The sequence below is a fragment of the Ylistrum balloti genome, unplaced genomic scaffold (assembly GCF_031769215.1).
Source record: "Ylistrum balloti isolate Yb309-2 unplaced genomic scaffold, AGI_CSIRO_Ybal_v1 Utg373174, whole genome shotgun sequence".
NCBI lineage: Eukaryota > Metazoa > Mollusca > Bivalvia > Pectinida > Pectinidae > Ylistrum > Ylistrum balloti.
Window position 1 is genome coordinate 69,612 of NW_026783211.1, and position 15,989 is coordinate 85,600.

The 15,989-nt window shown below is 40.4% G+C and overlaps 5 protein-coding genes across 5 annotated transcripts; 1 reads left to right on the plus strand and 4 right to left on the minus strand.

Moving 5' to 3' along the window:
- Nucleotides 1–1,081: 1,081 nt before the first annotated feature.
- Nucleotides 1,082–1,402, plus strand: LOC132564916 (histone H4-like). Its single transcript, XM_060229527.1, has one exon. It carries the CDS (start codon nt 1,088–1,090, stop codon nt 1,400–1,402), a length of 315 nt encoding a protein of 104 aa, XP_060085510.1. The 5' UTR covers nt 1,082–1,087.
- Nucleotides 1,403–2,012: 610 nt separating this feature from the next.
- On the minus strand, nt 2,013–2,387 carry LOC132564907 (histone H2B-like). Its single transcript, XM_060229519.1, has one exon. The coding sequence runs from the start codon at nt 2,385–2,387 to the stop codon at nt 2,013–2,015; it is 375 nt and encodes a 124-aa protein (XP_060085502.1).
- Nucleotides 2,388–9,926: 7,539 nt separating this feature from the next.
- LOC132564901 (histone H1-delta-like) lies at nt 9,927–10,484 on the minus strand. Its single transcript, XM_060229515.1, has one exon. The coding sequence runs from the start codon at nt 10,482–10,484 to the stop codon at nt 9,927–9,929; it is 558 nt and encodes a 185-aa protein (XP_060085498.1).
- Nucleotides 10,485–12,387: 1,903 nt separating this feature from the next.
- Nucleotides 12,388–12,945, minus strand: LOC132564902 (histone H1-delta-like). The gene has a single exon (XM_060229516.1). The coding sequence runs from the start codon at nt 12,943–12,945 to the stop codon at nt 12,388–12,390; it is 558 nt and encodes a 185-aa protein (XP_060085499.1).
- A 1,943-nt stretch (nt 12,946–14,888) lies between these two features.
- Nucleotides 14,889–15,374, minus strand: LOC132564903 (histone H1-delta-like). Its single transcript, XM_060229517.1, has one exon. It carries the CDS (start codon nt 15,372–15,374, stop codon nt 14,889–14,891), a length of 486 nt encoding a protein of 161 aa, XP_060085500.1.
- Nucleotides 15,375–15,989: the final 615 nt, after the last annotated feature.

Sequence of the window (15,989 nt, forward strand, 5' to 3'; positions counted from 1 at the left end):
CACTGATATGCATGATTATCTTCTCCAAGTTGAAAACGGTAATGAAACATGAATATTTATCTTCAATTACGCAATTTTACTGACCCATAAGTCGATAAAAAGGAATCGATGAGATCAATCAATCAATCAATCTAGAAATATGTGGGTTTCCAGTGTGGCGATTGGAAGTATTAAACATGCAGATGAAAAGGGTTTGGGGCAGCAGTTGTTAGACGTTGGTATTGTGTGGGCGAATATTTGGCGAGATATCTGATTTGATTTGATTTTGTAAGATGTGATATTGGAATAAATGTGTGTGTGTGTGTATATTGGTGGTTGTTTGTTTTGTTTTGTTTTGTTTGTATGTGTTTGTTGTTTGATTGTTGTAAAAAAAAAAAAAAAAAAGGAGGAGGAGGTTGTTGTTGTTGTTGTTGTTGTTGTTGTTGTTGTTGTTGTTGTTGTTGTTGTTGTTGTTGTTGTTGTTGTTGTTGTTGTTGGAAAGAGATTTCGCCGAGCGGAGCGAGGCGAAAAATTTTGGGGGGGGGGGGGGGGTGGTATAATTTTTTTCCGAGGATGCATAAATTTTCGTCGATGTAATAAATTCTGTTGAAGTAGCAGTTCAGTTCAGAGCCGAATGTTTAGTAATTGTATTGATATCTATGCCTTACATGCAATACCGTATATCTATATATTAAGCCATTGAAATGATATAGCAGGTATTCTTATTAATACGACGATATGGGTGCTGCCACTTCTCTGGATGTTCAATAAACTTGTGTTCAGTCCATTTGTTTCAAGAAAATGTGTTTCAATTTACTAACGGAGTAAAGTTTGATAAATCAATTCAACATAGCTGTGAGTGATTTCTGGTGTTTGTTATTTTGTGAGAAAATGCACGTTTGTTGCTGTCTAATTCTATCACCGGAGAACTCTCGTCACCGGAGTCGTTATGTACACACGTGTGTGCAACAGGCCAACGCAAATTGTGACCAATGAAAAACGCGCTTACAAAACCGCATAGGTCTTCTCACACGGCCTTCTGGTTTGTATATAACAGGGTGATCTCGGTGCAAAGCTCATTCTCGGTTACTGCTAACTGTGAGTAAACATGTCTGGAAGAGGTAAAGGAGGTAAGGGACTCGGAAAGGGAGGCGCCAAAAGACACAGGAAGGTGTTGCGTGATAACATCCAGGGTATTACCAAGCCCGCAATCCGTCGTCTGGCTCGCCGAGGTGGTGTCAAGCGTATTTCTGGATTAATCTACGAAGAGACCCGTGGTGTCCTTAAGGTATTCCTGGAGAATGTCATCCGAGATGCCGCCGTCACATACACCGAGCATGCCAAGAGGAAAACGGTCACAGCCATGGATGTCGTCTACGCTCTGAAGAGACAAGGACGTACCCTGTACGGATTTGGCGGTTAAAAATCTTATTTCCTGCAGACTAACACACAAACGGCCCTTTTCAGGGCCACCAAACTTCCCAAAGAGCTTCAATGAGCCCTCGAAAATACGCAGTATTAGTTATCACATTCATATAACATTATGCTGTAAAAGAGTGTAGGCTCATGCTAATTAGTAATGAAATGTATACAATTCAACATGAAGAAAAAAAAAAAAAAATTCTCACGCGTCTGAAAAAAAAGCAAGACGCGTTCGATTCCAACAATAGCCTATATCATTGCTGTTGTTCGTCATGATTTCATACTGAATCATTATTAGCCTTTACAAACAAAAATATACCTATGTTCTATTCGTGTATGAAAAAAACAGAAAGCACACATAAACACGCGCGCGCGAATATCATTTCCAGCACCCATACGTACTGTCCTACTTCACCAAATCTGTCAGTCAATCAATCAACATTTATTACATACACTACACTACACATAACGAATTAGCATGTTGTTGACTAGCACTACGACTGTATATAAAATGCGTATTTTTTCCTCGAGTGTTACTTAAGGTCTTTTTGAGAAATATGGGTGGCCCTGAAAAGGGCCGTTTTTGTTATAGTAAACTTTCTTTCAGCAGTTTACTTGGAGCTGGTGTACTTGGTGACAGCCTTGGTACCCTCACTGACGGCGTGCTTGGCCAATTCACCAGGCAGTAGGAGACGGACAGCGGTCTGGATCTCCCGACTAGTGATGGTGGACCTCTTGTTGTAGTGAGCGAGACGGGAAGCCTCAGCGGCGATTCTCTCAAAGATGTCGTTGACAAAGCTGTTCATGATTGACATAGCCTTGCTGGAAACACCAGTGTCGGGGTGCACCTGTTTCAGCACCTTGTAGATGTAGATGCTGTAGGATTCCCTCCTCTTCCTCCTCCTTTTCTTGTCGGTGCCACGGTTGGCCTTTGCCTTGGTGGCTGCCTTCTTGGCGCCTTTAGTTCCGGTAATCTTGGGTCCCATGTTGTAACTACTTGTATTACGACGAGTGTCGATACCAGTAATGATACGCACTCGGTTGTTGTTGTTGTTGTTGGCAGTTTTTCGTCTCCGTGATTCCGCCCGTCGCCGGGCGGAATCCAATCGACGTACGTCGATTCTCTGGCGACGTGAGGGGGGTGCTCCCCTCATTGTTGGGAGTCATATTGAGAGTCTCTAGGTCTTGCTATTTTGATATGACTCCCGGATCTAAAAAAGTTTATTGGGCCTGTGTTATTCGTTTTCGCTTTCTTGGTCCGAGGAGTGGAGGCTTGTGTTTCGCTGTCGTTTTCACCAGTTATCAGTGCAGATACCAATCCAAAAACGGCCCTTATCTTAATTATTTATTCAATATATAAAGAAAATTTTTGAAGTCCTTGTCTAATAGTTTCTTGAATTATTTGTCAATTTAGAAAAAAAAGAGAGAATAGAAATATATATGTATATTACGAAATAGAGGAAGGGGGCTCCTGGGCGGCGTGAGGTGCCTCTTATTATCGAAAACCACAGGAGGATCTTTAATGTGCGAGCTTGGACGGGTCTCACACAGGCCACCGTTTTAAGTCCCGTCCGCCGGACTGTGTTGTTAGTTTTTAGTAATGTGCTGGTGCTCACTATGAGTCCTTGCTTTTGCTCTGATCTGTGCTTTCTCCTTTTAGCTGTGCTACTTTACATAATGTCTTTTTCTTTCTGTGCCAATCATATCCTTTCTCTATGGTCGGTAGCAGTCCTTCACGACTCGTGTCTACAGTGCCTATTGTGCTGATGTTAGTTAGGGTTGGGGTGTTGTAGTCATAGGAGAGGTGTAGGGGAAGAGTGAGTAGAGTTCCAATTACATTATGTTTTCTGGGGAAAAAAAAAAAAAAAAAAAAAACGTACGTTGGTGGGGACAGAGAGATAGTACTTAACTTTCCATATATGGTTAATAAAATATGGAAAAAAGGTCACCCAATCTCTCTGTACGGTTTTCTTCTTCTCCGTTCCCTTTCCCGTATTTTCCCTCTCCTTCTATTAAACCTTCCATTTCTTTTCCTTCCTTTTCCTTTTATCCTTACTTTCCCCTTCCTTTTTCTCTCTCTCCCTATTATTTATTTTCTTAATCCCTTCCCCTTCTTCCCTTTCTTTAACCCAACCGCTGATTTCAACATATGAAAGGATATTTGGCCAGCAACACTTTTTTTTTATAATGATTATAGGAGGGTAGAGGCATGATTGTGGTATGTGCAGAGAGGTTGAAGGTTAATGAGGGGGAGAGGGGTGGTGGTAGTGAAGATAGTGGTAGAGGGCTAATGGGGTAAGTATTTTTTTTTTTTTTTTTTTTTTTTTTATTTTTTTTTTTTTTTTTTTTTTTTTTTTTATAGAGTGCTATTGGAGCGAATAAGTTGAGAGATACTGCGGGGGAGATAAGTGATTTGTGTATGATGATGTAGTGGTGTGGAAATATTTAGTAGTAATAATAATTTCTCCCAGCAACGAGACTTTGTAGTTTAAACCCTTCTGATACTTTATTTTTTTTTTTAATTATTATATTGTGTTTGTGTGTGGTGTGTGGCATGATTGAGGTATGTGCAGAGAGGTGTGAAGGTTAATGAGGGGGAGTTTATTTGGATGGTTTGGTTTATGTTGTTTTACTTGTAAGATTGTGGATGTGGTATAAATATATGGGCTCAAGATGAAGACCGTCATGTTCGTGGGGAGTTCATATGTAAAAAGATTTGGTTTTTTCAGAGGAATAATTTTTTTTGGATTATATATATATATATATATGCGAAGAGATTTTTTTACCGGCTGATGATCCACATGGGAGCCAACGACATCGCCCCTGGTCGTCACCCCCGGGAGATCTACGATGAGATAGTGAAGCTGGTGGAAGATTTTAAGGCTAAAGGGGCCCATGTACATGTTTTGTCTTTATTGGAAAGGGGGAATGTCTCTAAAGTGGAGGGGGGAGTTTGTCTATCCGAATGACTATGCCGCTGACCAGGTGCATTTAAATGAAAAAGGGTTGCGGAAGTATTTTTGGCAGATGGTACGGTTGGTGTCCCGTTATCGATGCTGATGGTTTCTGTTTGATTGAGATTATCTTAATTGGGGTGTAGTGATGTGTGTTTAAAAAAAAAAAAACCCTATGTTGTGGTGTATGATAGGAACAGTGTTATTGGTGATATGTAGTTACGTATTGGGTGTGTTGTGTTTAGAACATCGGTCCAGTGTTGGATATACTTCCCTGCACGGTAAATGTGATGGGTTGTGTATCCCTATTCCCTACCTAACATAGGTTACCAAACGCCCTTTGGACACAGGTAGGTGACGAATACTTACACTGTGTATACGGAATTCGTATACAGTGTTTGTATGACCTACAAGTGGTACCTATTTTGTGTATCTAAACTGGATTTGAGTTCATGGGGTCTGCTGAGTGGTGTGTGTTGTTGCGAGGAGTTTGTGGAGTGGTTGATTTTGTTGCGGAGCTTTGATGATAGGTATTCTGAGTGTGAGTGCGTTATGTGTTATGCTTGTTGTTTGTTTGCGTATGGGAGTGGAGGTTTCAAGTTATGAATTTCAGTCCAGTGTAGGATACACTTCCCTGTAGGATGAATCCATAGGTTTGTGTATCCCTAGTCCCTACCTAACATAGGTTACCAAAAGCCCTTTGGACACAGGTAGGTGACAAATACTTACACTGTGTAGTCGGAATACGTACGCAGTGTTTGTATGACCTACAAGTGGTACCTATTTGTGTGTGTCTATACTGGACTTAAGTTCATAATGTATGATGATTATTTGGGAGTTGCCTCCCTTATGCCAGTGTGTCTATGTATTGACTATATATTGTCTATGTATTCTGTGTTTGTGAGATATTGTATTAGATATTTGTGAATTTTGTGTGCTACTGGGCTAGGTCTTAGTAATGTGTGTATGTGTGTTGGTGTTATATTTATTTTGCGGAGATTGTGGAGCAGCGTTTTGCGTGCTTGCGTATGTTTTTGGCATCGTAGGAATATATGGTCTACTGTTTCTGCGTTGTCGCAGTTCCGACATTTAGACGATAAGTGTCTATTCATTTTGCTGATATTTTCATTTAATTTGGTGTGGCCTAAACGTAATCTAGTAATAATCCTATCTTCTTTTTGTGATGATCCGAAAAGTTCAATTTTATTGATTGGTTTGTCAATTACATTTCTAAGATAGTTTGTGGGACTGACTTGGTGCCAGGTATCAGTCCAGGATTTGTCTACTGATTTTTTTATCATTGAGTAGACTTCCTCTTTAGAATAAGTGGTGTTGCATAAGATCGTTTGGTTGTCTAGTGCCTTTTTGGCGAGGGAGTCGGCCATATCGTTCCCTGGGATGCCCACGTGAGCTGGTATGTATTCAATGGTTGTATGTATGTTCTGTGTATGTAGGGATTGCAGTGTGTTTGTGATGGAATGTATTTCCGTTATTCTAGTGCTGTGGCCGGATTCTATCGATTGTAATGATGATAGACTGTCTGTTAGTATGACTGCTCCGCCCGGAGGTTTTGTTTCATCTACAATCCTAAGTGCTAATCCTATCGCTATAAGTTCGCTTGTATATACTGAGCACTTGTCCGTTACTCTGATGGAAAGTTCTATACCTAGTTCGGGTGCGTAAATACCTAGACCTACTCTATCTGTTGTTTGGTTTTTTGATCCATCAGTGTATATTTGAATGCGGTTCTTGTATTTGTCGTGTATAATGGACAGTGCTATATTTTTTGCAGCGATAGGATTCTCTTTTTTGTCCGTACTATGTAGGATGTCTGTACTTGTTTTGGGTGCTACTAGTTTCCAGGGCGGAGTTGGATTTGTGTGAAATTGTGTTATTTTAATGTTGTTTAAGTTATGTTCTGATATTGCTGTATTTTGTGATTGTATGGGGGTTTGTGTTGCTTTGTTTTCTTGAATGTTGTGTGTTTTGCCTGTGTTATTAGTTTGTTGGGTGGAAATTGTGTGCCATGTCCTTGTGTCCTAGCCCAGTATTTGAGGGTGAGTGTATTGCGTCGTAATTGTAGTGGTTGTTCGCCAGCCTCCGCTAAGAGGCTGACGGTAGGTGTATTTTTGGTTGCACCTAGAGCTACCCTAAGTGCTTTGTATTGTATTCTTTCTAGTGCGTGTAGGGCGTTGTCTGAGGCTGAGTCGTATACCTGGGAACCGTAGTCTATTATTGATCTAATGAGTACCCTGTATAATTTGAGTAAATGTTTTTTATTGGTACCCCAAGTGTTTCCTGTTATAAAAGTTAGCGTGTTCATACTTTTTTTGACATCTGCTTGTGATTGATTTTATATGAGGAATCCAAGTCAGTTTCCGATCGAATATCATTCCTAGGTATTTCGTCTGGTTGACGAATTTTATTTTTGATTTGCCTAAATATAATTCTGGTTCTCTTTGCCGTCTGGAAAATAGCATGGCTACTGTTTTTGTTTCTGAAATTTTAAAGCCCCATACATCGGCCCATTCTTGTATTGTATTTAGTGTTCTTTGTACTGTTGTGCATGTGTGTTTTATGGTGTTGTCTGAGTGCCAAACACTGGTATCGTCTGCAAATTGTCCTACCGATCCTATTCTTTTATGTAGTCTAACCTCTTCTAACTTTTTATCTAATTTATTTAGGAAGATATTGAAAAGGGTTGGGGATATAACACTACCTTGTGGGACACCATTTTCTAGGGGTTGTTCTTCTGAGTGGGAATTATTTACTCTGACTGTTATGGACCTATTTTGTAAAAAATTTGATATAAACCTAAAGATATTACCTGTAATACCTATTTCCTTGAGGGAGAGCAATAGACCTTCGTGCCAAATAAGGTCGTATGCTTTTTCTAGATCTAGGAAAACAGCCAGAGTATGCCTATTCTTGCTTAGTGCGTTTTTGATTTCCGATGATATTCTAATTAGGGAATCGAGGGTTGACCTTCTGTTCCGGAAGCCACTCTGATTTTCGCTAATTAGTTTGTTACTGGAAAGGTAGTGTTTGAGTCTATTGTTTATCATGGTTTCTAGGGTTTTACATAGGTGTGAGGTTAGGGCTATTGGTCTATATGAGGCCGGATCTTCTTTGTTCTTTCCAGGTTTATGTAGGGGGATAATTTCTGCTTTATTCCAGGATGATGGGTATGAGCCGGATTGCCAAATATAGTTTATATAGCTCATAATGATGTTGTCTATGTTTTTTGGGCAATTTTGTAATATGATATAGGATAACTGGTCTATACCTGGCGACGTGCTCTTTTTTTGTTTAAGGGCCCTACGATATTCGTTTAATGTGAACGGGATGTTGAGATCAGAGGTGTTGGATCCAGGGTCGGAGATAGCAGCAATGATATCCGGGGATTTTTGTTTTTTGTTTTCTAGGAATGTTTTTGTACAATTATCGTTGCTGCTTGTGTTTTTGAAGTGGTTGGCCAAAATGTTTGCCTTTTCGGCGTTAGTCCTGCCCTCTGCCTGTTTTCCTAATATGGGCATGGCGCTAGGGGGGTTTCCTTTTATGGATCTAATTTTTGACCAAATGTCTTTGTTATTACTGTTATTGTTTTCCTTGTTCCGGTTATAACCGAGCCTAGGACACTAAGGGGGAGGGGGCTGGTAGGGCCGAGGCTTTAGGGTGTGCAATTTCGCTTTTTAGTAATCACCAAACAGGTCTAATATGGGGAGGAATATGCCCCGCCCGTCCTCGCTCAGCCGTTTAAGCGCTTTTTGCTGCACCTCGCCGAGGACACCTAACGGCGCGTTAGCCTGTCTGTGTGGAAAACAAGTAATTTGTGTTTCCTTGGTGTGAATAAACGTTGTTTATAGCTCTAAATTATTGGAGAAAATTAGTGATATATACACCTATTTGCTAACGGATAGATAGGCAAACGAATGGTGTTTTCAAAATTTAAATCGGTTTCGTAATGAGTGAGCTACATGACATTTTCCTATAATTTTGTCAGTGCGGTTTCACTATTAGTTGAATAGAATTGTTCTAAATTCGTAATATATGCGTTATTTTCATAAACACACTATTTACTTAGTTTCTTAATATATACATGTTCATTGTATATATGGTAATAAATGGTATTTGTGAATAATTTAGATTTAGAATGGGTAAATATCATAGACATGGAAGCACATTTATCGAATTCCTGCTATACTTAATCTCAATCCATAGTCTCCACCATTTTCGATTCGATTATCGCATTTAATTGCTAACAAATATCACATTCTAAGTATGGAATATGTTTTTTGGGGGTTTTTTTCCCTCCCAATTCATACGTCATCGTATCCACATGTGTGTTGTGCTGTATTGTATGTGTGATCATATATATACGTGTACACATGTGTACTTGACTCGACTCTACGCAAACATGTATTAATTCTGTGTTGTCTAGATATCGAACTCGAAAATAAAGAAATGGTGTGTATGTATGGGGGTGTGTTTGTGGGTGTGGGTGTGCGCGCGCTAGTAACAGTCACAGGTGAGAGGGGAAAAAAGGAAAAAAAAAACACATGCACACACTCACACACAAAACAAAACAAAACCACACAAATAGGAGAATCGGATTTCATATTTTTAAAAAATAAAACTGCCGTGGTTGGAGCCCCCGGACTCAGCCTTTCGCAATAAATGTGTTTGGCTCACACATCCATTTTATACATTCTGGGTTAAATTTATACTTTAGAAATTTGAGTCAGAACAACTTTATATTCAGGATAATTCTCTATCGTATAGACGACGACGATACTTACCTTTGATCGTGCACTATACACATACGTACACAGGTATACACGACAACGTACCCACGTGCACGGACAGTGAAAACGACTCCTGCAACTGGGTAAACTGAAATATGTGGAAATTGGAATAATACCACCTGTTTCAACTATTTTGAAAAAAAAATGTATAGCGGAAATTGTCTCGATTTCAGAGTATGATTTTGAAGTGTTTTCACTAGTTTCCACATAAACATTACTATTATTTCATATATGAAATGATTGTTGGTTGAAAGTGGCAATTTTTAGCGTTAGTCGGTACACTACATTTGTGTATTTGAATTCAGATTGTACATGCGTAGTATTAAGAAATAAACCGATACCGTGTCAGCTTATAGGTGTATTAACTGTTGGTTTAACGTGTATATTATTGAAATTCATTCACCTAATCATAAATGGGCGGGGCCGGGCGTGAGTGTGTACTTGTCGGGTGGGAGACGGGGGACGGGGCGGCGACTTAGAAGTTGTAGCAGGTATCAATTGTTTATAACAAAAAAGTGTGTGATGTGAAGTAGTCCTGTGGGGTTGGGTGGGAAGGTGGATTTTCCTTTACTTTCGGGTAGGTGGGTGTATTTGGAGGGTGGGGGTGGGGAAGGGTGTTGTTGGTTTGTTCGTTGGTCAATTATAAGAAGTTACGATTAGTGCTTTTTGCGTATTTTTCGAGGCGTAATTGGATGATTTTCGTGACATGTGGGTAGTCCTAAAAAGGACTGTTTACGTGTCGTTCGGACGGTGTAAGATATACATCTTATTTTTTTGCAGCCTTGGCTTTCTTAGGCTTGTCTGTCTTAGCTTTCTTCGGAGACTTGATAGCCTTTTTCTTAGGGGTCTTGGGCTTGGTAGTTTTCTTGGATGGTTTCTTCTCCGTGGTTTTCTTGGTAGCTGCTTTCTTGGGTGTCTTTGCCTTTGGTTTCTTAGCCGTCGCCGACGTAGTCGCTTTCTTCGCCGCCGGTTTCTTAGGTTTTGCTGCTTTCGGCTTAACCACTTTCTTAGCGGCTGGTTTTTTGGCGGGTTTAGGTTTCTCTCCGAGCTTGAATGATCCAGCAGCTCCGGTTCCTTTCGACTGTTTCAGGGCTCCTTTCTTCACGCCGTTCCGGAGGGCGATCTTCAGGTGTGCGTTGATAGCCTTAGCGTCGGATCCCACTTTGAAGTTAGCCATGATGTATTTCAGTATTGCCTGACGGGACGAGCCTCCACGTTCCTTCAGACTTCCCACTGCAGTGGCCACCATGTCGCTGTACTTTGGATGAGCTGCCGGGGTCTTTGGCTTCTTCACTGCTTTCTTCACTGGAGTCTTCTCTGCCATCTTCGGATTCGTCTGGATGTGATTGTTCGAGAACTGCGCTAGTCAGTGCTAGGTAAGCTGTATGCCCCGCCCGTCCTCGCTCAGCCGTTTAAGCGCTTTTTGCTGCACCTCGCCGAGGACACCTAACGGCGCGTTAGCCTGTCTGTGTGGAAAACAAGTAATTTGTGTTTCCTTGGTGTGAATAAACGTTGTTTATAGCTCTAAATTATTGGAGAAAATTAGTGATATATACACCTATTTGCTAACGGATAGATAGGCAAACGAATGGTGTTTTCAAAATTTAAATCGGTTTCGTAATGAGTGAGCTACATGACATTTTCCTATAATTTTGTCAGTGCGGTTTCACTATTAGTTGAATAGAATTGTTCTAAATTCGTAATATATGCGTTATTTTCATAAACACACTATTTACTTAGTTTCTTAATATATACATGTTCATTGTATATATGGTAATAAATGGTATTTGTGAATAATTTAGATTTAGAATGGGTAAATATCATAGACATGGAAGCACATTTATCGAATTCCTGCTATACTTAATCTCAATCCATAGTCTCCACCATTTTCGATTCGATTATCGCATTTAATTGCTAACAAATATCACATTCTAAGTATGGAATATGTTTTTTGGGGGTTTTTTTCCCTCCCAATTCATACGTCATCGTATCCACATGTGTGTTGTGCTGTATTGTATGTGTGATCATATATATACGTGTACACATGTGTACTTGACTCGACTCTACGCAAACATGTATTAATTCTGTGTTGTCTAGATATCGAACTCGAAAATAAAGAAATGGTGTGTATGTATGGGGGTGTGTTTGTGGGTGTGGGTGTGCGCGCGCTAGTAACAGTCACAGGTGAGAGGGGAAAAAAGGAAAAAAAAAACACATGCACACACTCACACACAAAACAAAACAAAACCACACAAATAGGAGAATCGGATTTCATATTTTTAAAAAATAAAACTGCCGTGGTTGGAGCCCCCGGACTCAGCCTTTCGCAATAAATGTGTTTGGCTCACACATCCATTTTATACATTCTGGGTTAAATTTATACTTTAGAAATTTGAGTCAGAACAACTTTATATTCAGGATAATTCTCTATCGTATAGACGACGACGATACTTACCTTTGATCGTGCACTATACACATACGTACACAGGTATACACGACAACGTACCCACGTGCACGGACAGTGAAAACGACTCCTGCAACTGGGTAAACTGAAATATGTGGAAATTGGAATAATACCACCTGTTTCAACTATTTTGAAAAAAAAATGTATAGCGGAAATTGTCTCGATTTCAGAGTATGATTTTGAAGTGTTTTCACTAGTTTCCACATAAACATTACTATTATTTCATATATGAAATGATTGTTGGTTGAAAGTGGCAATTTTTAGCGTTAGTCGGTACACTACATTTGTGTATTTGAATTCAGATTGTACATGCGTAGTATTAAGAAATAAACCGATACCGTGTCAGCTTATAGGTGTATTAACTGTTGGTTTAACGTGTATATTATTGAAATTCATTCACCTAATCATAAATGGGCGGGGCCGGGCGTGAGTGTGTACTTGTCGGGTGGGAGACGGGGGACGGGGCGGCGACTTAGAAGTTGTAGCAGGTATCAATTGTTTATAACAAAAAAGTGTGTGATGTGAAGTAGTCCTGTGGGGTTGGGTGGGAAGGTGGATTTTCCTTTACTTTCGGGTAGGTGGGTGTATTTGGAGGGTGGGGGTGGGGAAGGGTGTTGTTGGTTTGTTCGTTGGTCAATTATAAGAAGTAACGATTAGTGCTTTTTGCGTATTTTTCGAGGCGTAATTGGATGATTTTCGTGACATGTGGGTAGTCCTAAAAAGGACTGTTTACGTGTCGTTCGGACGGTGTAAGATATACATCTTATTTTTTTGCAGCCTTGGCTTTCTTAGGCTTGTCTGTCTTAGCTTTCTTCGGAGACTTGATAGCCTTTTTCTTAGGGGTCTTGGGCTTGGTAGTTTTCTTGGATGGTTTCTTCTCCGTGGTTTTCTTGGTAGCTGCTTTCTTGGGTGTCTTTGCCTTTGGTTTCTTAGCCGTCGCCGACGTAGTCGCTTTCTTCGCCGCCGGTTTCTTAGGTTTTGCTGCTTTCGGCTTAACCACTTTCTTAGCGGCTGGTTTTTTGGCGGGTTTAGGTTTCTCTCCGAGCTTGAATGATCCAGCAGCTCCGGTTCCTTTCGACTGTTTCAGGGCTCCTTTCTTCACGCCGTTCCGGAGGGCGATCTTCAGGTGTGCGTTGATAGCCTTAGCGTCGGATCCCACTTTGAAGTTAGCCATGATGTATTTCAGTATTGCCTGACGGGACGAGCCTCCACGTTCCTTCAGACTTCCCACTGCAGTGGCCACCATGTCGCTGTACTTTGGATGAGCTGCCGGGGTCTTTGGCTTCTTCACTGCTTTCTTCACTGGAGTCTTCTCTGCCATCTTCGGATTCGTCTGGATGTGATTGTTCGAGAACTGCGCTAGTCAGTGCTAGGTAAGCTGTATGCCCCGCCCGTCCTCGCTCAGCCGTTTAAGCGCTTTTTGCTGCACCTCGCCGAGGACACCTAACGGCGCGTTAGCCTGTCTGTGTGGAAAACAAGTAATTTGTGTTTCCTTGGTGTGAATAAACGTTGTTTATAGCTCTAAATTATTGGAGAAAATTAGTGATATATACACCTATTTGCTAACGGATAGATAGGCAAACGAATGGTGTTTTCAAAATTTAAATCGGTTTCGTAATGAGTGAGCTACATGACATTTTCCTATAATTTTGTCAGTGCGGTTTCACTATTAGTTGAATAGAATTGTTCTAAATTCGTAATATATGCGTTATTTTCATAAACACACTATTTACTTAGTTTCTTAATATATACATGTTCATTGTATATATGGTAATAAATGGTATTTGTGAATAATTTAGATTTAGAATGGGTAAATATCATAGACATGGAAGCACATTTATCGAATTCCTGCTATACTTAATCTCAATCCATAGTCTCCACCATTTTCGATTCGATTATCGCATTTAATTGCTAACAAATATCACATTCTAAGTATGGAATATGTTTTTTGGGGGTTTTTTTCCCTCCCAATTCATACGTCATCGTATCCACATGTGTGTTGTGCTGTATTGTATGTGTGATCATATATATACGTGTACACATGTGTACTTGACTCGACTCTACGCAAACATGTATTAATTCTGTGTTGTCTAGATATCGAACTCGAAAATAAAGAAATGGTGTGTATGTATGGGGGTGTGTTTGTGGGTGTGGGTGTGCGCGCGCTAGTAACAGTCACAGGTGAGAGGGGAAAAAAAGGAAAAAAAAACACATGCACACACTCACACACAAAACAAAACAAAACCACACAAATAGGAGAATCGGATTTCATATTTTTAAAAAATAAAACTGCCGTGGTTGGAGCCCCCGGACTCAGCCTTTCGCAATAAATGTGTTTGGCTCACACATCCATTTTATACATTCTGGGTTAAATTTATACTTTAGAAATTTGAGTCAGAACAACTTTATATTCAGGATAATTCTCTATCGTATAGACGACGACGATACTTACCTTTGATCGTGCACTATACACATACGTACACAGGTATACACGACAACGTACCCACGTGCACGGACAGTGAAAACGACTCCTGCAACTGGGTAAACTGAAATATGTGGAAATTGGAATAATACCACCTGTTTCAACTATTTTGAAAAAAAAATGTATAGCGGAAATTGTCTCGATTTCAGAGTATGATTTTGAAGTGTTTTCACTAGTTTCCACATAAACATTACTATTATTTCATATATGAAATGATTGTTGGTTGAAAGTGGCAATTTTTAGCGTTAGTCGGTACACTACATTTGTGTATTTGAATTCAGATTGTACATGCGTAGTATTAAGAAATAAACCGATACCGTGTCAGCTTATAGGTGTGTATATTATTGAAATTCATTCACCTAATCATAAATGGGCGGGGCCGGGCGTGAGTGTGTACTTGTCGGGTGGGAGACGGGGGGACTTAGAAGTTGGGCGGCGATTACCGTTTATAACAAAAAAGTGTGTGATGTGAAGTAGTCCTGTGGGGTTGGGTGGGAAGGTGGATTTTCCTTTACTTTCGGGTAGGTGGGTGTATTTGGAGGGTGGGGGTGGGGAAGGGTGTTGTTGGTTTGTTCGTTGGTCAATTATAAGAAGTAACGATTAGTGCTTTTTGCGTATTTTTCGAGGCGTAATTGGATGATTTTCGTGACATGTGGGTAGTCCTAAAAAGGACTGTTTACGTGTCGTTCGGACGGTGTAAGATATACATCTTATTTTTTTGCAGCCTTGGCTTTCTTAGGCTTGTCTGTCTTAGCTTTCTTCGGAGACTTGATAGCCTTTTCTTAGGGGTCTTGGGCTTGGTAGTTTTCTTGGATGGTTTCTTCTTCCGTGGTTTTCTTGGTAGCTGCTTTCTTGGGTGTCTTTGCCTTTGGTTTCTTAGCCGTCGCCGACGTAGTCGCTTTCTTCGCCGCCGGTTTCTTAGGTTTTGCTGCTTTCGGCTTAACCACTTTCTTAGCGGCTGGTTTTTTGGCGGGTTTAGGTTTCTCTCCGAGCTTGAATGATCCAGCAGCTCCGGTTCCTTTCGACTGTTTCAGGGCTCCTTTCTTCACGCCGTTCCGGAGGGCGATCTTCAGGTGTGCGTTGATAGCCTTAGCGTCGGATCCCACTTTGAAGTTAGCCATGATGTATTTCAGTATTGCCTGACGGGACGAGCCTCCACGTTCCTTCAGACTTCCCACTGCAGTGGCCACCATGTCGCTGTACTTTGGATGAGCTGCAGGGGTCTTTGGCTTCTTCACTGCTTTCTTCACTGGAGTCTTCTCTGCCATCTTCGGATTCGTCTGGATGTGATTGTTCGAGAACTGCGCTAGTCAGTGCTAGGTAAGCTGTATGCCCCGCCCGTCCTCGCTCAGCCGTTTAAGCGCTTTTTGCTGCACCTCGCCGAGGACACCTAACGGCGCGTTAGCCTGTCTGTGTGGAAAACAAGTAATTTGTGTTTCCTTGGTGTGAATAAACGTTGTTTATAGCTCTAAATTATTGGAGAAAATTAGTGATATATACACCTATTTGCTAACGGATAGATAGGCAAACGAATGGTGTTTTCAAAATTTAAATCGGTTTCGTAATGAGTGAGCTACATGACATTTTCCTATAACATGCGGTTTCACTATTAGTTATAATTTCAAATTTGGAATATATGCGTTTTCATAACACACTATTTACTTAATTTTTAATATATACATGTTCATTGTATATATGGTAATAAATGGTATTTGTGAATAATTTAGATTTAGAATGGGTAAATATCATAGACATGGAAGCACATTTATCGAATTCCTGCTATACTTAATCTCAATCCATAGTCTCCACCATTTTCGATTCGATTATCGCATTTAATTGCTAACAAATATCACATTCTAAGTATGGAATATGTTTTTTGGGGT